Source organism: Phoxinus phoxinus (assembly GCF_949152265.1).
Source record: "Phoxinus phoxinus genome assembly, chromosome: 20".
Taxonomy (NCBI): Eukaryota; Metazoa; Chordata; class Actinopteri; order Cypriniformes; family Leuciscidae; genus Phoxinus; species Phoxinus phoxinus.
The window spans coordinates 3,959,698-3,985,223 of record NC_136895.1 but is presented as its reverse complement, the minus strand read 5'-3'; the positions used below and the strand labels follow the sequence as shown (position 1 = coordinate 3,985,223).

General features: G+C 38.4%; 1 protein-coding gene across 5 annotated transcripts in view; it reads left to right on the top strand.

Moving 5' to 3' along the window:
- Nucleotides 1-25,254, top strand: part of hps3 (HPS3 biogenesis of lysosomal organelles complex 2 subunit 1) — a 58,233-nt gene extending 32,979 nt beyond the window's left edge. For 3 of the 5 annotated variants that reach the window (XM_079593645.1, XM_079593643.1, XM_079593647.1), the window contains 9 exons: nucleotides 3,558-3,666; nucleotides 5,248-5,459; nucleotides 5,528-5,705; nucleotides 7,254-7,487; nucleotides 10,350-10,535; nucleotides 10,609-10,803; nucleotides 14,657-14,764; nucleotides 22,682-22,888; nucleotides 24,585-25,006. In XM_079593645.1, the coding sequence (XP_079449771.1) occupies nucleotides 3,558-3,666; nucleotides 5,248-5,459; nucleotides 5,528-5,705; nucleotides 7,254-7,487; nucleotides 10,350-10,535; nucleotides 10,609-10,803; nucleotides 14,657-14,764; nucleotides 22,682-22,888; nucleotides 24,585-24,857 (1,702 nt within the window). In that variant the 3' untranslated portion in view covers nucleotides 24,858-25,006. Of the gene's footprint in view, nucleotides 1-3,557; nucleotides 3,667-5,247; nucleotides 5,460-5,527; nucleotides 5,706-7,253; nucleotides 7,488-10,349; nucleotides 10,536-10,608; nucleotides 10,804-14,656; nucleotides 14,765-22,681; nucleotides 22,889-24,584 lie in introns of all 5 variants that reach the window. The other 2 variants (XM_079593646.1, XM_079593644.1) reach the window with 1 other exon arrangement.
- The last annotated feature ends 272 nt before the right edge of the window (nucleotides 25,255-25,526 follow it).

The following is a 25,526-nucleotide window of genomic DNA, read 5'->3' as shown; positions in this document are numbered from 1 at the left end:
GTCCAGGGAAAATTATCCCCGACCCATAATTTCCTTTATAAAACAGACAATGTCTTTTTTCCCTCAATGACTTAATATCAACAAAATATCCGACATTTTACATTATTTAATTCCAAAATCTGTCTTTACATTTCTCTAATTCGGTATTATCATCAACAACAGTGATTACAATAGCAAGTACACATTTAACATCCGGAAGCCGGGCTGAATAAGCACGCGCTGTTGCTGTACTCCCAGCATAGCTGGAGTCTTTAGGTTCAAAAGATAATGGTCAAACCAAAAATAAACATAATTTCACTCTTTATTTTACCACTAAAATATAGAATTGTTCCCCATTTTGCTTAATGAAACATTCATTATCTTAAATCTTTTCAATCCCTGTTAATCATACTCAATACCTTATCATTATTATTTTTAATCTGAACCTCACTTTTCATACCATTTCTTAATCTGACTTAACAGGCGTTCATAAATAGTTCCATAAATTTTATCAGAAATGTTATTTTCATAACATACATTTTCTACAGTTGTTTTCTTCTCAAAATGGTTAGTCTGCAGATTCAACAAGTATTATCATTACTGTCTCTGTCCCACTTATCCTACTTACTGTTTTTACAGAAACCAAAATATCATATTACTCAAATCTCAATCCTTCACAAAGAGGATCAACTTTTGTTACAAAAAAAATCTTCTGACATCTAATGTCATGCATCCATCTAATGGATGAAAAATAAAAACCCTTTTATCAGTTATATTCAATCTTACTATATGGAAATACATTCTACATCGACTCTTTTATCTTTTATCTTCTTCAAGCCAACAACTCATTGTCTTTTCACACTTTTACACACGTTGAACGCAGACACAACAACCTTTGTTTCTCTCTGCCCTGTTCAACTGATTCCCGCACCGTCTTTAATCTTGTTTCTCAATATCATACATTTCTGCCCTTAATTTCTATCTCATTTGACAAAACACCGGTGTACCAAATTTCGCAAGCTTGCTTTTGAGACTTCGCCATATTGGCCGCTTATCTGCTTTCTGTGGATTTCTCTTTTACGCGCGTTCTCTTTATTTGTCAGGCGTCCCCGACAAACCCGACCTTTCTTTTAACCCAGTCGGACGGGTTACACTATTAGTGTCCTCCTAATTACGGTTTACCAAAAAATCTGTTACGACTTTCTTGGCTCCCCCTAATTAGCCTCAGCACCCAAAAATACTTTGCTCCGTGGTGGAACAATTAATTTCCAGGTACCTATCTGTATGAAATGTCTTGGTCTGTCACAGTTCTCAATTAATTCCAGATTATTTATCTGCTTGAAATATCTTGATCTGTCCGTAGATCTCAATTAATTCCAGATTATTTATCTGCTTGAAATATCTTGTTTTGTCACAGACCTCAATTAATTTCAGATTATTTTCCTCGTATCTGTTTGAAATATCTTGATCTGTATGTAGATCTCAATTAATTTCAGATTACGTACCACAGAAAACAGTTCTCAGCCAATATGGTTCAATTTCACTCTTCCCCCAATTAAACTTAATTGAATTATACCTTACCCAGAGATATGTTGTTCGGAGCCACCTGAGTTCTTTGATTCCAGTGGTCGATCCCCCCGGGGCTCTGACATCGGCCGGCCTCTCTCTCTCAAGTTTACGAGGTAGAGCTGGAACTTACTCAGTCCAGGTGGCCAAACACCGTCCGATCTCAGGTCCAGGAGGCATCGTCCAAGGAATCTCACTTCTGACACCAAATTGTTGTGGCAAAAATTCATCAAACAAACATCACTGCGTAAGGGAGACTCAGAGTCAAATTATAAAATTAAAGTATTTATTCTTGCAAGAATAGGAGCAGTCTAATACACAGTTGTTACCCTGTGCAGAAGAGTGACACCCCCCCAGACAGACTGAACCTGCTTTTATCTCCTGGCTCTTCCAAGGTCTTCTTGCCAGAGCCATCCTCCCAGTAGTCTTCCATTCAGTAATTTTCCATAGACAAGGAAGCCATAACACTAGTTTCAATTCGTCACTAGAGCCAACTCCTAAGCCCTCCTTCACCAAATGGCCTTCTGACATCTAGGTCAGAGGTCCTCGTTCGTCTGTTCTCTGGAGTGTCTCTCCCTTCTGCCTTCCCAGGTACATAAACATCATCTTCTCACACTAACAAGTGAGAGTCACACATGTGACATACTTTGAATCATCTATATTTTACTAAAGATCAGTGAATATCATAAAATAGCCACTACACCGCACACACTTGTTTGGCTTGCGAACCGGCCAAAGAGTGGACGAGAAGCGCAGCGCCGAGCCGTGTCTACAACTCGTATCGCACATCGGACGCGCACTTTCTCAGTTTATGGCCAGCTATAAAAACGCCGGTGTGTGTACACTCATAGAGAATAATGTGTTCGAATTTTAAATACGAGGCGCTGCGCTTCTCGTCCGGTGTGCGACTGCGACCCCCTTTAACGTTACGTTTTGAGTGGATGAATGATGAGCGCGAGACGCCGAAATGGAGGCCAATAAGATTCTGAATGGAAAGTTTACTTTTAAAAAGTTGCCAAATGGTTCAATTGACAAGACCAAAGTGATCTGTGTGTGTGTCGTTGTGAACTGAGCTATCATCGCAGCACGTCCAGTCTGAAACACCACTCGATGGTCAAGCACACACACACACACACACACAGCTGATGCGTCTCTACGCCCACTCGTCAATATCAGTAACGTTACCTCGTCAGGATTTCTTTCACCCTTTTATTGATGGACAGTGTTACATTGTGTGAGAGATTATTTGCTCCAAGTGAGAATGTTAGTGTGAAATTGAACACGGTATATGTTGTTTTCAATAAAAAACATTTGTACAAAGCAAGCCGATCCACTTTTCCATGTTAATAAGCGCATTAAAATTAGAAAAAATAATGGGACAAAAAAAAATCAAGAGACATTTAGAATAGATAAAAATGTGCGATTAATTGTGATTAATCGTGAGTTAACTATGACATGAATGCGATTAATCGCGATTAAATATTTTAAATATATCGTTTGACTAATATATATATATATATATATATATAAAATATAATAATTATTATTATTATTTTGCAAAGAACTTTATTAACATTATAAGTGAAGCCTAAGGAACATGTTTTATATATATAAAATAAAATGCATCATGACCCCTTTAAGTGTGTTTTATTTGTTTAATGACCTAGAATACAAGGTGCAGTCACATTGGTGAAATTTCATTGAAATTCATTAAACTTTTGTGGGCAAAACGGGTCTATTGTCAATCGTGATGTATGAAGCACAGTTTAACAGAAATCACTTTTAATCCAAGCGGCTTTCTGTTGGTCAATGCGGCAAATTTGCATGACCAACTGCGAAGTGAGCATAGAACAATCTTTAGTCCTTACACATAATTCCAGATGGTTGTTGATTCCTAATGACTTGACTGCATTTCGCCCACAAACAATAGTAAATGTGGCGGCACCTTAAGAAAACGCAAGCAGTAAATGCAACTGTTGCGTCCTATGACTGTTGTCTTCTGTGTTCCTCAGATCCAGGAAGATCTCCATCTCCAAACCCACGGAGCCGACGGACAGCGGGCATGGCTGGAACCTCTATGTCATCACTTCTGTGTCCACACTGCAGCTCTACAGAGAGATAGTACTGGAGCTTCACATTTTGATTCGATTATCACAAACTCTTGTTGCGACGTTTAGATTTTTATTCTTACACTTTGATGGGAAGAGACTGTCTGATTGACGTGTAAAGCGTCCAACAACATTTATGAATGGGCATATCTGAAATCGGTTATGCTAATTCTGTTTTCTGCTGCTAAGGGAACAGAAATTACACATGCAGAAAATCCTTTATTAACACCGCCATTACATATTTAAAGCAGTAATATCCTATATTAAACCTAAACTAATCTTGACAAACTATATATCATTTGAAAGCTTACAATCTCTATTTAATATATTTGGTGACTGATTTTCTAAATAAATTACAGAGGAGCCGTAATTTATCAATTTGCAAGAAGAATATGTTCATACTCCTAAGGCGTGTTCAGACCTTTATTTTGAAATAGTGACGAACATGAAAATCATGAAAGAATGGTAGAAACCTCAGTTTGTTTTCATGCCAAGAGTTCAGAAGATAGCATCCATTCAATTCTTTTAGAAAAAAAGGTCTGAAAATGTTTTAATATAAAGAAAACAATAATAGATTCAGCATTAGTGATGTGCAGCGAGCTATAATGCACATATGTGATCTTTCTGTGTTTCTTAGAGGTTGAATTCATTTCAAAATCTGCCAAACTTCCAACACTACTTCTGAATAGGATCTCTACTTCATAAATTGTATGAAAATGGTAAAAATAATGGTTCAGACTCAAACCACATATGGAGATGGAGGCGCCCTTATATGGGCAGTAATGTCGACTAGTGGAGAAGTGTGGTACTGCGCCCAAACTAAATCTCACTGAACGCTCATTTCAAGAGATATCAACATAACATTTGAAACACAACTTGTTCAGATTTTTGGCTTTTATTTTTTTTTTTGCATTTTTAGAGTCGACCAGGTTTTGAAAATATATATTTTATATAAAATATGAATAGTAAAATTTTTAACATTGTACATTTTCATAAACTCAAACTTCTATAACTTTTTTTTCTGTTTAACTTTCTTAATTTATTTCACTTCTACAAAAATCTGCCAAATGTTTTTTTAAAACAATCTCACATCTATATTCCAAAGCACTCTTGAATTACAACAATTTAAGTTCAGAATGTGCATTTTCATGTCTATTAAAAAAAGGGGGTATATTTGGCCGATGCCAATATAAGGGGTTAATACATTTGTAATTGTAATATATTATTAAATTGTAAAAGTTTTATGAATTCCATTTATTAGACATGCTTGTTGATCATTAAACAATTTAAACGGAATCCAGAAGAAGAAAAATCAGAAAAAATAGGAAATTTGGGAAAAATAAAGCTGAGTTTGGGGAAAAAAATACGTATTTCAAAGGGCCCTAAAAATGTCCTTTTTATTACTTTAATAAATTGGTGTTAAATTGTATGAGTTTCATGATTTCAATTAATCAGATATGCCTTTTATCACTTACATTTTATGTATTAACTAAATAAAACTGAATCCAGAATCCAAAAAAAAAAGATAGATAATAAAGCAGATTTCATAGTTTCCCACATGCTGCATGTAAACGGTCCTGGTTGTTTCCATCAGGTGGAATACAGCAGGAGATACGAGCAGTCGAGCCCGTCGTCTCAGAGCTGCGTTCACCTGCTGAGTGAAGGTCACCTGCTCCTGCGCACGGCCCTGCTCCTGCAGCGGGGGGGCCCTGACCCCGACGCCGACCCCGAGCCCGCGGACGGAAGAGCGCAGCTGCAGCGGGCCTTTCAGGAGAGCTGCGCTCACTTAGGAGACTGCTTCAGCAGGTCAGCGGCGCGCTCGGGTGCGGTCAGGCTTTATCTGGTCACACGCTCACCTCATGTGTCATTCGCAGGTTTGAGAAGAGGGACTATCATCTGGCTCTGCCGTACTATAAGATGTCGGGCCTCACTGTGACTGATGTCATTCAGAGGAACGTGTCCGTGAGCAGCTCCTCAAGCGGGTACGGCAGAGGATTCCTCTTCTTCCTGAAGCATTCGATCTACGAGGACAACATGGAGGAGCTCAGCAAGGTACTGAAGGAACACCTGTGTAAACACATCATCACATATTTGCTAAAACGCAATTCACTTATTGCAAATGAGAGTTTCAGTTATTTTACATATTTACTCAGAATTCATTTGTTAGGTAGGCAGGTCACGCTAATGCATATATAGAAATGTAATCATCTATAAATGGCCTAAAAATCAGGGAGAAGCATAGGGGTGCACATATTACATTTGAGATTTTATATTTTTTAGGGCTGTTGAAGTTTGAATTTGATATGATTACAGTTGTATTCTTCTGGGACTAAAATCAATTTTTTTTTTATTCTATTGATAACCTAAGTTTTTAACAGTAATATAAAAACATTATTTTATTATCTCATTTTATTTGAAAGGTTTATACAACTATAACTATATATACAACTATCATTATTCTAACAATAGGTAGAAAAACATACACTGTTTACGGATACATTTAATCATCTTCAGTATAATGACAATATAGATCCTCCCTCAGATATCAGACCGATTATTAATCGATATATTTTAAATAAGTGGCAAGAAGAGTGGAATATGTGCAAGAATAATAAGTTGTATGAAACTCATCAGGAAATTACAGACTTTTGATCAATTTTAAAACTAGACTTGATCAAGTTTGACCCATGCTTTTTTGCTTAAAGGTGAAGACCCAACTTTATGCATGTTTTGTAAAATTCCCTTATCTGTCAAACATATTTTATTGGATTGTCCTGGACTTTATACAAGCAGAAGGCTTTATGAAGTTACCCCACTTAAGGACATATTTAATGAGATTATGCCTGAAAAGGTTTTGGATTTTTTTATCATATGTTAATTAAAAAAATCTTGTATAATGATGTTCTGTTTTTATTATGTTTATATGATATTTGTATTTTTGTAATTTAATTTTTGCCATGAAAATAGCTTTGAATGCTGACATGGCATTAAATAAAATAATCTGAATCTGAATCTGACAATATAGAATAAAAAAAATTTATTTGGGGAAAATTTCCTTTAAAAAATATATTAGTTTAAAAAAAAGTAAGTAAATAAATTGTCTTTATAATATCAAACTTTTGGATTTTCTAATAGTATAAATATCTTTATACACAAAATGTACAGCTGCCGTTATATTTAATAAGTGAGTCCCTCACAGAAGGATCATCATGTTGGGGATTCTGGGTATCAAAAAGTTTGAAAAAGTCTGATATAAAAGAAAACGAGAGATTTTTTTTGTTAAAATACTTCCACAAATGCCGTCGATTCAGCTCAACTACTGCACCTGGAATATTTATTTAATTTAGGCAACATTTACTGTCACATTAAACGTCCTGCTTATCAGCCCGTTCACAATTTTGCTATTATAATTAGAATGTATTTATCTTTTAATTCAGAACATTAGTTTCATGGATTTATATATTGGTTAAGAATAATGAAAATTACACAAAATCTCTCTAATTTACACAACTTTGCAATCCTCATTTAAAACTTAAGTATAATTTGTTATATTGAGTGATAATGTTGTTATAGTCATCCTGTGTCGTGTGTGTGTTGCAGGACATGGCTGATAAAGTCCTGGAGATCTTCGGTGTGGCTGAACCTGCTCAGCTTCCTCATGTCGTGAGCAGCCCGTCCATGCTGAAGGCTGACCCTGACGGGGCCATTGCCCTCCTGAGACAGCTGGAGGCCCCCGGGGCCCCGTCCATCACCCTGTCCCTGTGCATCGCCTCCCTGGCCCTGCGGGACGGGGACCTGCACACTTACAGCCAGCAGATGGACCGCCACGCTGAGGTATTGCAGGAGGAATTTGAATGTGGCGCTTTTTTGGGCTTAAAAAGTGTTCAAATGAAAGGGTTAGTTCAACCAAAAATGTAAACTCTGTCAGTAATTACTCTCCCTCATGTTGTTCAACCCCGTAACTGTGCGTTCACACCGGACGCGAATAGCGCTTCAAATTAGCGCCTGCCACGTCTAGTTTGACGCTTGAACAATTTGAATGCATTTGCGCGTCCAAAGCGAAATAGACGCGCGTAAAAAGCAAGCGTTTGGAGCGAAATTGACGCGCATCCGAGGCAAAATCCACTTCTTCTGGGAGAGGCAAGTGCTAGGCGGTGAAATTTAAAAATACTACTGTTATTGTGTCACGAAATGTAGTTTTAAGAGTTGTTCAGTGGAGAATGTAGTTGTTTAAAGCTCAAATCTGTGGTTTGTTTATAAAGATAACACCCATTTAAAAAATTTGATCTGACGTTTCGGAGTTGTGAGATCCAGGCGATCAGCGGGCGCTCAGCGCTCATGTAACCCGCTGGAGCAGCCTCACCTCGGCTAGTGCTCCTGACGTCTGCCGCTGGTCAACCAGAAATGTTTAAATTCACAATCTATAGCTTCGGTTCTATTATATGAAACATTAGTTAAAATACATTAATGACTCGTTATAACGAAGGTCAAACGACTTCTTTAATTATGTGAGTTTTTCTTAATCTCATTCAGAAATGTAGCCTATGACTGCAAGTGTTCAGTGTCACATTCATAGTTAACATCTGAACAATGTCATTCCTTCTTTCACGCGGGCATTTAGTTATTACAAAATAAGTTATTGAGGCCAAACATTTAAAATGACATTATAATCTGAAAAGCGGGCCTTCCCCCGTTTATCACGTCACTTCACCACGTGACCGCAGCAAGCAGGCTCCGATTGGTTAACGCGGCGCGAATTGACGCAGAAGTTCAGATTTTTCAACTCGGGCGGCGGACGCGAATTCGCATCAAACGCGTGAATGCACAAAAAGCACTACATAAAATCATTCGCGAGTAACGCGCTTAATGCACCATTCGCGCGAACTTGGCGCGCGAATGAGGCGTATTCGCGTCTACCGCGTCGCACTCTACGCCTCATTCGTGCCGCAGGATTTTTTTATGCGCGTAACGCATCTTTGCATTGACTTGTTGCCTTGCCTTCTGGCTTGCTTAGTTGGGGACATTTAATATTCAACAATATTATAGATCTGCCTTAAAGGTGGACGATGATGAAATTGTTTTTTGTATTATTTTCATGTTATCACTGTGAAGCTGCTTTGGTACAATCTGTATTGTAAAAAGCGCTATATAAATAAAGGTGACTTGACTTGACTTAACATTGAAATCACTCGCGCCTGACGCGCTATTCGTCCCAGTTATTTGTCCCAGATCTGTACGTAATCCCTCTGAAAACTCTAAACACACTCAAGTACGGCACACACTGTTTTCTGAAGGAATATACAGACAGCGACGCTGGCATCTTTACTGTCACTTCACAATAAAAGAAAAGCAGGTCGGAAATTTATGGTTTTATGGTTAATTTGCCCCAAAAAATCAAGATATGAGTGCAAAAAAACACATCAGAACAAGTTTGCTAAATTCAGAACTGCGTACTAGCATACGAGATGACTTTATCATACTATTTTTTCCATAGAAAGATATGGTAAGAGTAGTAGGAGTACTCGAGTAGTGTCCTAGTATGCAGTTCTGATAGTGTTGTAGTAATTGAGTCATTTTTTGTTAGTCTTGTTCATCAATAGTGGGGTTTGGTTCCTGAATGAATCCACATTTGAACAAATTAGTTGAGCAAATGATTCAATTACCCATTCATAAAATAACAGGCTTTGTTCTTGAACGAATCAGTGCTTTTGAACAAATCAAATGATTAAATGACTCGCTCATTAAGGCAGTGACTTGCCGCCTCCTAGTGACAGTTTTAGTTTCATGTTTAAAAACATAGTTTTCCCATCTTTTCATATTTCTATATGTCAAATTTTGTTAAATATAAAACAATGAAATGTTAATCTCACATAGTTTGTGTAATTGTAATTGAAGTTTAATTGCCTTTGTCGCCCTAAAAAACTCACTGCTTTTAACTGAATGACTTTTGTGTATTTAATAAGAATACATTGATATTTAAAGCTACACTGTAATTTTTTAAGTTGATTCTTAGAAAAAAACACTTTGTTCTTTCAAAATGATATGTGCTCATTAATGTATAATTACTCCTACCAACTAATGAAGTATTCTCGAAAGCGTAAATCTGCCATTTATAATACATACGGGTGAGCTGCTCGAATGGCGGAAGCCATGTTGCGCCTCCATTTTGAAAATACATTAGCCAAAGAGGGACAAACCTGGAAATTCAAGCTTCGCCTTTCGCGTTTTTACACTCAGTGGCACCGTATCGAACGCGAGGGGGAGATTACTCTCGACTGCCGGCAGATTTGAAATAATACGGCCACCGTAGGAGTTAAAAACGCCCTCGGGATGGGAGGGGCTAGAAAGTAATATTCAGTTGGTAGTCATATACGATTTCACCACTAAATGGGAGAAAATCCTACACAGTGTAGCTTTAATTCATACAGTGAAGACTATGCAGTGTTTTATTTTTACACTTGACTATTACATTTCTAAAGTATTTCTTACTACAGTTAGTAATAATTACTGTTATTTTTAATTTAAAAAAAACTAAATAACAAAAACAGCTATATCGCCATATAAACCTTTATCGTGAAATAAAATTTCTCATATCATGAAATAAGAGTTTGGTCATATCGCCCACCCCATGGTGTTCTGTTTGTTTTTCAACAAACTTTGTTACTGAGTCACGTGTTAATTCTCTGCCGTCTGCAGATGCTGCAGGTGTACGGCTTCATCGAAGAGCCCAAACTGCTGCTCCACGGCAGAGGGAAGGACGTGATGCCCACCACACTGGCCCGGCACCTGCGCGACACACACGCGGGACTGCTGGTGGCGGCGGTCGTGGCGCTGCACGAGAACAGCAGGATCCGACTGGAGGCGGCCGATCTCTTCTTCCAGGTACACACAGCGAGTCAGAGAGTGTTTCTGTCCGTGTCGTTCTCACAGCCGTGTGTGTTAATCTCTCTCTCAGGAGCTGTGTAAGGATGGCGTTGAGGTTGAGAGCAGTCCTCAGTTACTGGTGGACTTCTGGGAGGCTCTGTTAGTAGCGTCCTCTCATGAATCCACCATCCAAGAGCTGCTCTTCCGTCTCACGTCTGTCTACATCGACCGCACCACGTGCAGAGATCGCTCCGGCGTCAAAGCCCTCAAAACGGCAGAGGATCTGGTGAGCACGATAACCTACCTATCAAAATGTAGCACAGCAGGTGTTGTGGTCATTTCTAGGTTATTAATAGAGTGCTCAAACTGGGTCCAAGGATCCCCAGTGGGCCACAAGAGAGTTTAGAGAAAACCAGTGTAACAAACATACATATAAATAGATAATAAAACATAAGCTATAAGGAATAATAAGGGTCTGAGAATAGAGCCCTGGGGAACTCCATAGAGTAATCTAGCTTTATTAGAATAGAAACCCTTAACACAAACAAACTGTCTTCTATTGGAAACTTAATTTGTATTTAGTATCATGAAAACCATATTTATACAGCTTTTCCAGCACCACCTCTCTCTCTCTAGCTGAGTAGTTCCTTCCTTCCTTTGTCGCACGGTTTCAGAAAAATCCTTAAGATTTCTGAGCCCTTCACGTTCTTGGCTTCATTCAGAACAGCAAGTCTGTCCTTCAGCTGCAAAAAACTGACCACAATAGGTTGGGCTTTTCTGATGTCTTTGGCTTCCCAGATCTATGAGCCCAATCCAACTCTTTGAACTTTCTATTCATAAAAGAATTCTGAAACAAATGTATCACGGTTGCCCGAAAAATATTGAGCGGTAAAAAGTTTTTACAGCATTGGTAATAATAAGAACCAGGGCTTGACATTCTTGTGCTGCACGGTTAACAACTCTGCATGCTGTGAGTTTGTGTTGCTTATAATGTTCATCTGGGAATGCAATGTGCTTCATTTCATCAGATTTGTAAGGTAAATAATTGATAAATCTACGCAAATACGGGAGATTATATCAATATGTTTCTAAATATGCGAACTGCTCAATGCGATTTCAAAATAAAAGTTTCAACCCTCGCTCTGAGTTGGCATGTTTTGATGTGCACATGTTCTTGTTCAAGAAATTCCAGTGGCTGTAGCATTTCTATCGTAAACAAGTGGCCAAATAGTAAAAATTAATTGGACATTCGAATTAAATGTTGTTTGGCCAATATTAAAGGTTGTATCAGCGATTGTGGGTGACGTCACTTCTGTTTGTGTTTGAAGCGAGATCCCAAACAAACCAAGTTAGCTCGCCCCTCCCTCCCGTTTCGTGCATCATGAAAAAAAAAACTATCATGCACGCGCATTTCTTAGTAGGGCTGAACGATTTTGGAAAATAATCTAATTGCGATTATTTTTACCAATATTGCGATTGCGATTTAATATGCGATTATTTTTTAAGCTCTTTATCTATTATATTATTCAACAAACACAAGCAATAAATCATTGTAAAATATGGATGGGAATCTTTAGGCACCTCATGAGCTGATCAACTTTTTTTATTTATTAATTAATCTTATTAATAAAACTTTAAATATTTATTTAATTACATATGTAATTATAAGTAGGCTACTTTAAAAAATAATTACACATTAAAAAACGAAATTAATACAGTTACATGTTAATAATTTTAAATAGGCTGTATAAACGAATAGCTTCAAAACATAAAAGTTATCAATAACAAAGAGGGCAAAAAACATTACAAGCAATAAACAAAGAGTGCTTCAGTATTTAAGAGTAGTCTGAATGTTGTCCATTCAAGAGCTGTGATTAAGTGTTTTTCTTTCTCAGTTTAGATACGATAAGCTGCTTCACACTAATGCACAGATCTCTTTTGAAATATAAGATGTGGTTTGTCCTGTCTGTTTAATAACTTAAGACATAACTGACTGTTTATATTAATTTCGCGTCATAAACGCATTTTGAGATGCAAGCTAACCACGTAGACAGAGTCGCTCACAGCCGCATGTGAGAGCGCTCTTCACAAAGCGGGCGTGAGTATTTGAAATTGAAAGCAGCTTCTGTCGATGGTTTTCATATTTTTATTTTTAATATATAAGCCAACTGCATTCCAAAAGACATATGATGCCTTTATAGAGCATTTGTAAGGAAAATACCGGCGGGCGAGGAATTAGAAGCAAGCAGAATACGGTTGTGTTGTGTATAAAGCACACGCAGCGTCATATCACGCATCTGTGTTTAAAACTAAGCTCAGACTCGATTCTGAAATTATCTGAATCCATACAGAATCGTTGAAGAGAATCTATAACACAATCACATAAATTAAACAAACTGTTCTTTCCTGTAGCCTATGCCAGGCCTATATGTGTAGCGTAACAAGTTGATGCTTCATCTGCAGTGCAGACTGCTTTACTATCGCGTGTCACGTGACCAGAGAGTAATCGCAGCTTTTGCGGTTACAAAATCGCGTTTCATCATATCGCGATATTATCGCAAATGCAATTAATCGTTCAGCCCTATTTCTTAGCTAGAGTTACCCAAGTTTAGTCGAGCTTCGCTCATATTATTTCAAGAAGGATATTTTCACACACAGTTCACATCCAAACAAGTCAGCACTAGCAGCTACTCACCTGTCCAGAAGAAACAGTGACACCTCGGCGTCCGATTAAAAAGTTTTTTTTTTTTTTACTTTAATTTCTTTCCACCGTTCAAAAGCCTTCCCGATAACTATACGTGTCTTTGAATAAACAGGATGGTATTCCCTTGCCCTAATCCTCCTCCTCCTCTTGGGGATTGACTCAGCCATGTTCAGTTTCTCTTGTTGATAGACACTGGCTTCTTCTTCAGCTCCGACTTCGCGTGCAGCCGTCACCGTGCACGAGCGCAAAACCTCACAACACCCGCCCCTGTCTGTGATTGGTTTGAACACTGTTTATTTTGTTTTTGAGTGGTTGGTGAAACCAATTGTTTTTGTGTGCAGATCTCAGAGCCTAGGCCGCCTACAGAGACACGTTTTTTTGACAGCTTGCTTATGGGGCGGGCAGCTCGCGGATCTTTAGGAAAGATTAGATGAATGTGATCATTTATGTTTGGGCCTGAACCTTTAAACAAGGATCTGCTGTAAAGTGCAACAACAGCAATCACCAGGCAGTATTATATATGTATTTTAAGTCATTTTAAAGCCTATTGTTCACTTAGGTCTATTTTTATTACCACAAAAAATAATGACTCAATTAATTGTCAAAGTAATCAACAAATTACTCAATTACAAAAATAATTGTTACTGACAGCTCTTGATTAGTTAAAACATTTCAAAATGAACCTGCATTGCTTTGCATTTGGTGACTTTCTGTCAAATATTTTTTTAAATGGTGTTAAAATATCGTTATTAGTTATTTTGGAAAAGCACTAGCCACAGTGGCTGGTGAGCAAAAAAAGTGAATGTCAAGCCCTAATAAGAAGAACCCTTATTAATATTTGAGCAGTAAATCATCATATTAGAGTGATTTCTGAAGGATCATGTGACACTGAAGACTGGAGTAATCACAGTAAGCTTTGATCACAGGAATAAATTACATTTTAACATTATATTCACATAGAAAACTGATCTTTTAAATAGTAAAAATTCACAATATTACTGTGTTTGCTGTATTTTTGATCAAATAAATGCAGCCTTGATGAGTAGTATAGACATAATTAAAAAATATGAAATCTCTTAATTATTCCAAACTTTTGACCGGTAGTGTGTGTTATTCTTTCTTTTGCTGATTTCTCTGTTTTATTGTTCGTGGGATAAAAATGGTCTGATCACAGTGATAGTACACTTCTCCTCAACAAGACATGTGATTTAATCATTTCTGTTGCACAAATGGTGCTGAATCCTGATGTTTAAGACCCTAAGCACAAATCAATGAACACAAGTAAAAGTTATTGTTGGCTTTGCAAACACCACTAATTAGGATAACATTAGGTTTCAAGAGACTGTCAGATGTCAATGACATCTTTAATTACTGTAGCTTGGAAGTGGTATTTAAAGACTTTCATTTTCCTCATCAAATGTTTCTTCATATCCAGGTAAACTCTTGTTCGCATTATGGGATGTTGTATCCGTGGGTGAGCATCCTGACGCCTGTCCAGTTCAACATCAGCCGTGACCACCAGGAGGACTTACACAAACTTCAGGTGTGTACACTCATGTATTTCTCTCTTTTTGGCCAGCAACACCATTAAATAACACATCAATATCCAGGAGCTCTACGAAGTGCAGCCAGAAGTGCTGAAGTAAAGGAGTTTGGCCTTGTGTACACTGAAAATAAATAAAAAATCACCCAGAAATTGCTAGTAAATTTCACAGATAAATATAGCTGCAAGCAGCAACACGGGGCCAAGCCCAGAAAGGGCTGTAGCGCAATGCAGAGCCAGAAGAGATAAAAGAGCAGAAATAGAATATACATGAAGAACAGATATCTTCAGAAGTACAGATAGGATGAAATGAAAAATGAACAGAAGTTCTGATGAGAACAAACACAGAATGAAGAGGAAAAAACACTTATTTCCTTATTAGGAATCTTTTGAACATTCCACAATTCACATGGTTTAATGCTTTGCTACACATCGGATTTGATTAAACAATCTTCAAAGTTATAGCCTTTTGCTTTACTCAGCATTTGCTTTATACTCATACACTGTGGTTTGCTTAATTTTACAGAGAGTTATGAAAATGTACTCAAAATGAAGATTTTTTATATAAATTTGCTGCATGTTATTTTTATGGAGATCCTTTCTCAGATACACATCATGTGCAGAACTGAAACAACTTTTCCACCACTTAAGGCCACAGTATCTCTTGCATGTGTCACACGGGATTCGAACCCACGACCAGAATGGTTCGGGATTCGAGACACGTGGTTTATCAAATTGCGCCACTCAGAGGACGTAACTTTCAAAGCTGCAGAGGATAGGCTTCAGTGTAAGAATAAGCACACAAAATCATGTTAACGAGATTAGCATGCTAAGCTAGCTTAATGCTAATGAAGCTAATGGTTATCCTGATAGCTGAAGAGCCACATTAGAAAGAATGGCATCTGGTTAGCATGCTAACCAATTATTATGCTAAGCTAACTAGCATAAGGCAACAAACACAGGCTAGGTCAACTTCGAAGATGAATATCTCGGGAACGGTAGCAAATATAAAAAATCTATTCAGTCATTTCTGTGCGTCTCAGTCCAAAGAACATCTGATCAAATTTTGGACAAAATTTAGCAAGATTTGAAGGAGAAGTAGTGGAAAAACTGTTTTTCATTTGTTCCAAAATGGCGGATAGTCACATTATTGGAAAATGACAAATGAGATATCGTCGGAATTGGCATAAGCCGAGGAACATAATGACATAAATCAATACAAATTTGAACAATGTTTTCAAAAGTTATAAGCGTTTTTGAAAAATACCTTATATCTCTGGAACACTAGGTGGCGCTGTGTTCATTGTTCTCATGTACCTTCAGGACATTGTGTCGATGATCCATACTAAATTTTGTGAAGATATGTCAAATAGTTTAAAAATGATTGCAAATTATGTCAAAATTCAAAATGGCGGACACGTGGTACCTCCCATCCTGACAAAATTGGCATCCTCGGATTCGGCATGACCCAAGGAATCCATAGATACCACATTCATGATTTTCTGACAAACTGTACAAAAGTTATTGGCCAAAATATCAATTTTTCATATCTCATGACCTGTAGGTGGCGCTGTTCTCGAATTTGGCATGGACCCTGAGATCATGGTTCCGATGAAGCGTACCAATTTTCCTTTCGATTGATCAAACTTTGGCCGAGATAGAGCTTCTGAACCAATATTGGGTCGAGTTTGTTAAGTTTGCAACAGCATAACTTTTGATCAAAGATGAATTAAAAAAATCTGTTCAGTCATTTCTGTGCGGTTCAGTCCAAATATCATGTGAGCCAATTTTCGTAAGAATTGAACAAAGTTTGAATGAGTAGTAGCAAAAAAACTTAATACTGTACTTTTCAAAATGGCTACTACTGTAATGGGCGGAGTCTTAATGTACGATATTGATTGCAATCACCATAATGAGTGGATTCAGGTGTACTAAGATTAATTTTCCTAGATCAAAGGGTTCAAAAGTTATAACTATTTAAATGTTCAATTTTTGAACTGGTGGTGGCGCTATAGAGTTTGACTTAGAGTCTCAAAAATTGGTCCAATTACTATTCATTAGCATCACTAGAAGTGTACCAAATTTCATAATTTTCCTATGTACGGTTCATAGGGCTGTCATAGACTTACAGAGGAGGAAGAAGAATAATAATAATAAATATAGCTGCAGGCAGCAACACGGGGCCATGCCAGAGCAAGCAGACCAAGCATGGCGCACATATAGCACAGCCAGCACATCATGTACAGCAGCACAGCAAGTACTGCAAGCACAGCAGCACAGTAACAATTTAATCACCTAGAGCAGTGCGGAGCCATGAGAGCAAAATATCTTAAATGTTATGAACATGTTAATGTACATAGAGCACAGCAAGTACTGTAAGCACAGCAATCATTTATGCACCAAGAGCAGTGCAGAGCCATAAGAGCAAAAGATCTTAAATGTTATGAACATGTTAATGTACATAGAGCACAGCAAGTACTGTCAGCACAGCAGTGCAGCAATCATTTATGCACCAAGAGCAGTGCGGAGCCATAAGAGCAAAACATCTTAAATGTTATGAACATGTTAATGTACATAGAGCACAGCAAGTACTGTCAGCACAGCAGTGCAGCAATCATTTATGCACCAAGAGCAGTGCGGAGCCATAAGAGCAAAACATCTTAAATGTTATGAACATGTTAATGTACATAGAGCACAGCAAGTACTGTCAGCACAGCAGTGCAGCAATCATTTATGCACCAAGAGCAGTGCGGAGCCATAAGAGCAAAACATCTTAAATGTTATGAACATGTTAATGTACATAGAGCACAGCAAGTACTGTCAGCACAGCAGTGCAGCAATCATTTATGCACCAAGAGCAGTGCGGAGCCATAAGAGCAAAACATCTTGAATGTTATGAACATGTTAATGTACATAGAGCACAGTAAGTACTGTAAGCACAGCAGTGCAGCAAGCATTTAAGCACCAAGAGCAGTGCGGAGCCATAAGAGCAAAAGATTAGAACAATACAGGAAAAGACACAACATAATACACAATTTAACATAGTCATCCCAAGCAGGATTCGAACCCACGACCAGAATGGTTCTGGATTCACAGCACATGGTTTAACAACTTGCGCCACTCAGAGGATGCTGGTTTAGGAAGCTGCAGAGATGTTTCAGTGTAAGAATGAGCACACAAAAGCAAGTTAACAAGGTTAGCATGCTAAGCTAGCTTAATGCTAATGTAGCTAATTACTTATGATGTGGTACATGGTACAAATTATATATCCACGGATTCATCATGATGCAAGGAGTCGATAGACACCAATTTTATAATTTTCACTTCAAATGTTTACAAGTTACAGCCTCTGAACCAATTTGGGGTCATCCTTGTTAACTTTGTGACATCATAACTTTTGAACAGAGATGAATATGAAAAATCGGGGACAGTACTTCTGTGCGGCTTTGACCAAAGATCATGTGAGCAAATTTTGGACGATTTTGAACCAATTTTGAAAGAGAAGTAGCAAAATAACTGTTTTACATTGGTTCCAATATGGCGGCCAGTCACATAGTTGGAAAATGACAAATGAGACATCGTTGGAATCGGCATAAGCCAAGGAATATAATGGCATAAAGAAATCAAATTTCAAGCAATGTTTGCAAAAGTTATAAGCGTTTTTGCAAAAAAACATTATATCTCTGGAACACTAGGTGGTGCTGTAATAAAACTTATCAGGTACCTTCAGGTCATGCTAATGATGATCCATACCAAATGTGGTGAAAAAATTTCAAATAGTTTAAAAGATATTGCAAATTACAACAAAATTCAAAATGGCGGATACATGGTACCGCCCACCATGGCAAAATCTATATCGACAGATTCTGCATGATCCAAGGAATCGATTGACATCAAGTTTAAAATTTTCTGACAATCTGTTCACGAGTTATTGGCCGAAATAGCCATTTTCCGTATCTCATGACCAGTAGGTGGCACTGTTTACAACTTTGGCATGGACCCTCAGATCAAGCTTCCGATGAAGCATACCAATTTTCATTTCAATGCATTAAAGTTTGGCCGAGATACAGCCTCTGAACCAATTTTGGGTCGACCTCATTAACTTTGTGACGTCATAACTTTTGAACAATGACGTATAAAAAAAATCGGGCACAGTACTTTTATGCAGCTCAGTCCAAAGATCATTTGAGCAAAATGTGGACCAATTTGGATCAATTTTGAATGAGTAGTAGCGATCAGACTGATTACTGTACTTTTCAAAATGGCTGCTACTGTAATGGGCGTGGTCTTAATGTATTATATTGGTTCAGATCAGTATGATGAGAGCAATCAGGTGTACTATGTCTCATTTTTGTGGATCAAATGGTTCAAAAGTTACAGCCATTTCAATGTTGAATTTTTGAACTGGTGGTGGCGCTATAGAGTGTGTCCAACAGACTCCAAATTTGGTCCAATTACTATTCATGGTCATATCTATAACTGTGCCAAATTTCATCATTTTCCTATGTACGGTTCATAGGGCTGCCATAGACTTACAGAGGAGGAAGAATAATAATAATAATAATAATAAGAAAACTAACGGATACAATAGGTGCCTTGCCCTACGGGCATGGCCCCTAATAATAAGAAAACTAACGGATACAATAGGTGCCTTGCCCTACGGGCATGGCCCCTAAATATAGCTGCAGGCAGCAACACGGGGCCATGCCAGAGCAAGCAGACCAAGCATGGCGCACATATAGCACAGCCAGCACATCATGTACAGCAGCACAGCAAGTACTGCAAGCACAGCAGCACAGTAACAATTTAATCACCTAGAGCAGTGCGGAGCCATAAGAGCAAAACATCTTAAATGTTATGAACATGTTAATGTACATAGAGCACAGCAAGTACTGTAAGCACAGCAGTGCAGCAATCATTTATGCACCAAGAGCAGTGCGGAGCCATAAGAGCAAAACATCTTAAATGTTATGAACATGTTAATGTACATAGAGCACAGTAAATACTGTAAGCACAGCAGTGCAGCAAGCATTTAAGCACCAAGAGCAGTGCGGAGCCATAAGAGCAAAAGATTAGAACAATACAGGAAAAGACACAACATAATACACAATTTAACATAGTCATCCCAAGCAGGATTCGAACCCACGACCAGAATGGTTCTGGATTCACAGCACATGGTTTAACAACTTGCGCCACTCAGAGGATGCTGGTTTAGGAAGCTGCAGAGATGTTTCAGTGTGAGAATGAGCACACAAAAGCAAGTTAACAAGCTTAGCATGCTAAGCTAGCTTAATGCTAATGTAGCTAATTACTTATGATGTGGTACATGGTACAAATTATATATCCACGGATTCGTCATGATGCAAGGAGTCGATAGACACCAATTTTATAATTTTCACTTCAAATGTTTACAAGTTACAGCCTCTGAACCAATTTAGGGTCATCCTTGTTAACTTTGTGACACCATAACTTTTGAACAGAGATGAATATGAAAAATCGGGGACAGTACTTCTGTGCGGCTTTGTCCAAAGATCATGTGAGCAAATTTTGGACAATTTTGAACCAACTTTGAAAGAGAAGTAGCAAAATAACTGTTTTACATTGGTTCCAATATGGCGACCAGTCATATTGTTGGAAAATGACAAATGAGACATCTTTGGAATCGGCATAAGCCAAGGAATATAATGGCATAAAGAAATCAAATTCAAGCAATGTTTGCAAAAGTTATAAGCGTTTTTGCAAAAAAACATTATATCTCTGGAACACTAGGTGGCGCTGTGATAAAACTTATCAGGTACCTTCAGGTCATGCTAATGATGATCCATACCAAATTTGGTGAAGAAATTTCAAACAGTTTAAAAGATATTGCAAATTATAACAAAATTCAAAATGGCGGACACATGGTACCGCCCACCATGGCAAATTTGATATCGACAGATTCGGCATGACCCAAGGAATCGATAGACATCAAGTTTAAAATTTTCTGACAATCCGTTGACGAGTTATTGGCCAAAATAGCCATTTTCCGTATCTCATGACCAGTAGGTGGCACTGTTTCCAACTTTGGCATGGACCCTCAGATCAAGCTTCCGATGAAGCATACCAATTTTCATTTCAATGCATTAAAGTTTGGCCGAGATACAGCCTCTGAACCAATTTTGGGTCGACCTCATTAACTTTGTGACGTCATAACTTTTGAACAATGACGTATAAAAAAAATCGGGCACAGTACTTTTATGCAACTCAGTCCAAAGATCATTTGAGCAAAATGTGGACCAATTTGGATCAATTTTGAATGAGTAGTAGCGATCAGACTGATTACTGTACTTTTCAAAATGGCTGCTACTGTAATGGGCGTGGTCTTAATGTATTATATTGGTTCAGATCAGTATGATGAGAGCAATCAGGTGTACTATGTCTCATTTTTGTGGATCAAATGGTTCAAAAGTTACAGCCATTTCAATGTTGAATTTTTGAACTGGTGGTGGCGCTATAGAGTGTGTCCAACAGACTCCAAATTTGGTCCAATTACTATTCATGGTCATATCTATAACTGTGCCAAATTTCATCATTTTCCTATGTACGGTTCATAGGGCTGCCATAGACTTACAGAGGAGGAAGAATAATAATAATAATAATAAGAAGAAGAAAACTAACGGATACAATAGGTGCCTTGCCCTACGGGCATGGCCCCTAATAAGAAAACTAACGGATACAATAGGGTCTATCCCCTTCGGGGCTTGGCCCCTAAAAACTAACGGATACAATAGGTGCCTTGCCCTACGGGCTTGGCCCCTAATTACAAAGAAACAAGTAACACTGTTAAAAATGAAATTTTGAAGTAGAAAGAAATGGGATTTGAAGTAGAATATAGCAAAGATATTTTCTTGTAAAACAATCTAATAACCTTTGTTTTATTTACAACTTTGATCAATAATTTTTACAGTGTACATGAACCTCGGCTCAGCAAATAATTTCCTACATGTGCCTTGTCACTGCTTTAAAAGGACGATTCACCCAAAAAAATGACAATTCTGACCACATTCACAGGGTTTTGAGATTTGTTTCAGATTCTGGGATGTTTTCTCCTTTAGTTCAGTTTGTTTAGGGATATATGAACATGGCAATCACGCTCAGATTCGCAGCAGGACAATCTTTCCGAGATCACCTGACCGAGGCACTCTCAACCCGAGTGGAAAATTAACTCTGGATGTGATAAAAAAAAGCAATCCAACCCAGCGGATCAATGAACCAAGCTGTATCATAATTCATAATGGGAAATGCATTGTGTAAAAAAGCAGCAGTGAGCCTATTAGTTATTGCAATTGACCGTTCGCAAAGACCCGCCCCCCTTAGTTACTGTTGCTATGTCCGACAAGCCACGCCTCTCTCTCACGCCACACACCATGTTCTCACACAGTGATAAACACATCACGGAGCAGAGAGGAGACTGACAACACACAGACAGACACAGACCAGGTTACCTTTGATATGAAACAAAGTCTCAACTTTCAAATTTGGTCATTTTTTAAAGAAATTTAAACAATAAATAGCGTTTTGTGTCTCTTTAATGTGTCATGACAGATCGCTCAGTTAAAGCCGCTCGTGAACCGATCATCTCTTCCTTCTAGTTAATTTATAGCATCAAATAAACATGAATGAACATCAGAAGGAATGTTGTTTTAACCGCGGAAAGACGTCAGTACACTCCGCTTCTCAAGTTCAAATCCTCCAACGTTAATCTACGAACTCTCCTGACTGCTTTGTCGGACAAAAATGGCGGATTCGGCGGATGGCGGATTATGATTGGTCAGATCGATTTGTCAATCGAACTCCCTGCGAAGGGTCAATTGAAAACCAAAGAGAGAACCAAAGAACCATTTAATATGGATATAAAGCTCATGTGTTCCCCTGCAGGCTCTGCTGTGCGGGCCGACGCTGGAGGTGTCCTCTGTTGTGCCTCTGCTGGAGCAGCTGTCGGACTCGGACGCCGCCGGCCTCAGCGTGCATGTGCTCTGCGCCGCCAGACTGGGCCAACACCACAGCTCCATCGACAGGCTTCTGGACCGATGCCCACGCGCCATCATCTCCTACGCCAACCACGAGCTGCAGAACGACAAGCTGGTAACAAGCTCAAGCGCGCTAGCGATAAGCCCTGAAACGCACGAGACTTCGACACATGCTTGCCTTGATTTGTCATAACTGAGCATTGCATTCACAGTGTTACTGGCCAAAGTGTCATGAAAATGGATCAAAATTGCCATCCACAAACTGGTTTTCACTGCTACTTTCCTAAAAATGTCTGTCCAAACTTCATTGAAATCAATTCAAATCATATTGAGACTAAAGGCATGTTCACATGAAGGACGATAACTTAAATGATAACGATAAACATACAGTTTTAAAAATCCTTCTAAATGTAAAAGCTGAGTCCACATCACAACTATAGCGGCACAAAGGATGATATCATTGGAATCACTTTCAGCTGATAAACGATAAAACCATTGACAGCCAATCAGAATCCACCTGACTTTAAAGAGCTCGAGCATTTAAAGCTGCAGACTTGTAATAAACAGAACATTATCGTGCGCTGGTGTGGATGCTAATACTGTTATCCTTATAGTTCATCTTTATAGTTATCGTTCTTCACGTGAACAGGCCTTGAAGGTGCAGTGTGTCATTTTTAGAGGCATCTAGTGGTGAGTTTGCGAATTGCACCCAACAGAAGTTACGGTGTCCGACAGGAAGTGATGTCTTCGTCTGAGACAGCAGAGAGTAGCCAGTTCAGCAATGAGGTTTCTTTACATGAAGATATAAATGAAGAAATTATTGTTTTACTGAATAATTAAGTAAACATATGTTATAGGCTCTATGCACGACCGCTTCGGCGTTTTGTCTCAGCCCGCCCAGTCACATCGGAAGCCGTTTTTGCATTCGGTGGAGATAATGGCAAATTACACTCGCTGTGTACAAGAACTTCCAGCAGTTAACGTGAAGGATGTTAACAATATCGTGAGGCAGTTAGCGGTCACACCTCAGAGTAAGAAAGGGCTTTAAATTATATATTTCGAGCTACATCGACAACTTTGAGGGTCAGTATTCTCTCATATCATGCGTACTCCGGCTAGCGAATCGGTTTCTAAATGTCTCCGTTTCTGAGAAAATGAATTGTATTAAAGTTGTGCCGCTAGTACACTTCGCTATAGAACGCGCTATGCGGAAGTAAAGACGCTGGATGAGATTCTACGTTTGTGCACAGAGCCTGTTGTGAATATTGTTACTTGTTCATCATTGTGTCAGTGTTTTATTTAGCGAGCTTCTTTGCACTAATAACAACAGTGTGACGAAATGCGCTCTGCTGTAGTAGTTTGTCCGTTCAGGGCCACTGTAGACACATGTCGACTGTAGACCCGCGGTGTGTGTAGGAATGGCTCATTCTAAGGTAATAAAAACATAACATAAGGTCTTTATACACCATTGAAAAAATAGTTATGTTATGTATATGATATTGCATTTCTGTCTACAGTCAGATCCTCCTAAATATTACTCAATGCATATTTAAAGATACGGCCACATTAGAAAAATATAGGCAGGATTTCGCAGGGCAAAACTAGTGTCCATTACTAGTATAGGTATCTATGAAGCACAGCTTGTGGCCGATACGCCCGAACTTGAACATGATGAGAAATCTGGGGAAATATTTCACCCTCACGCAACATTGTCAATGATAATTATAAAAAACGATATTCAAAGGGATGTGACGCAACTTTCTTAGTTTACTGTCCGCCGGTTCTGCTTCTCACGACTCCTCTCCCTCCAGCCTCTGTGGTGGCAGAAGCTTTTCCCCGAGGTGTGTGACCGGATGAGGAGAACAGGAATCGACAACGCCGTCCTCCTCTCAGCGCTCAAAGGTAGCGGCCGCTGTAAGCCACTGGATGCCCGAACACAACAGCCTGAACTGATGCTCTTTTCTCTCACAGAAACTCTGCTTGTGGCGGCCAGAGAGCTGAACCCGCTAGAGTTCCTGGAGTTGTTGCCGGACGACGGAACGGCACATTTCTTCCTGCCGCATCTGCTTGAATGCTGCCAGTGAAATCTCACGACATTGGCATTTATTTTAGACAATCAACACTAAACCTGTTTACAGGATCTGGATTTACAGTCGTCCTGCTGCGTTCAATGCTGATGACCAAAAACAGTCATGTGTCCACACAATCATTCATAAAGTCTGGAATGGTACAAGTTTACTCACTTATTAAATCTGGATAAATACAGACTACAAAATATAACAAAATATGCTGATGTACAATTATTAAATTACAAGTGTTATTTTAAATGATGTGTTAGGCTTGCACTGATTTTTTTTTAATGTATCTGAAATATTTGTGTGCACATTACCCACAATGCATCTATCATCTCATTTCATCTGATTTTCAGAATGAACATTGAACAAGTGTCCTTTTTTGTTTATTAAATTATGTTCAAATGCAGAGTCTCATGTGCAGATCATTTTGTAAACATTCTCTTCCATGTACAAAATCATATTTTAAAGCCTCAGTAACATTATTCAAATGCTAACAACTCTACTTCCAGTCTTCCCATTACAGAATCATATTTTCGACCCTACAATATCGACCCTAATCAGAAAAATAAATCTACATAACCTTTAGACAAAATAATGACCTCTGACCCCTTTTTATTTAAATACAGCCTATTTAGAGATTATTATTTTTTTACCATTCAATCATTCCTATTTTAATTT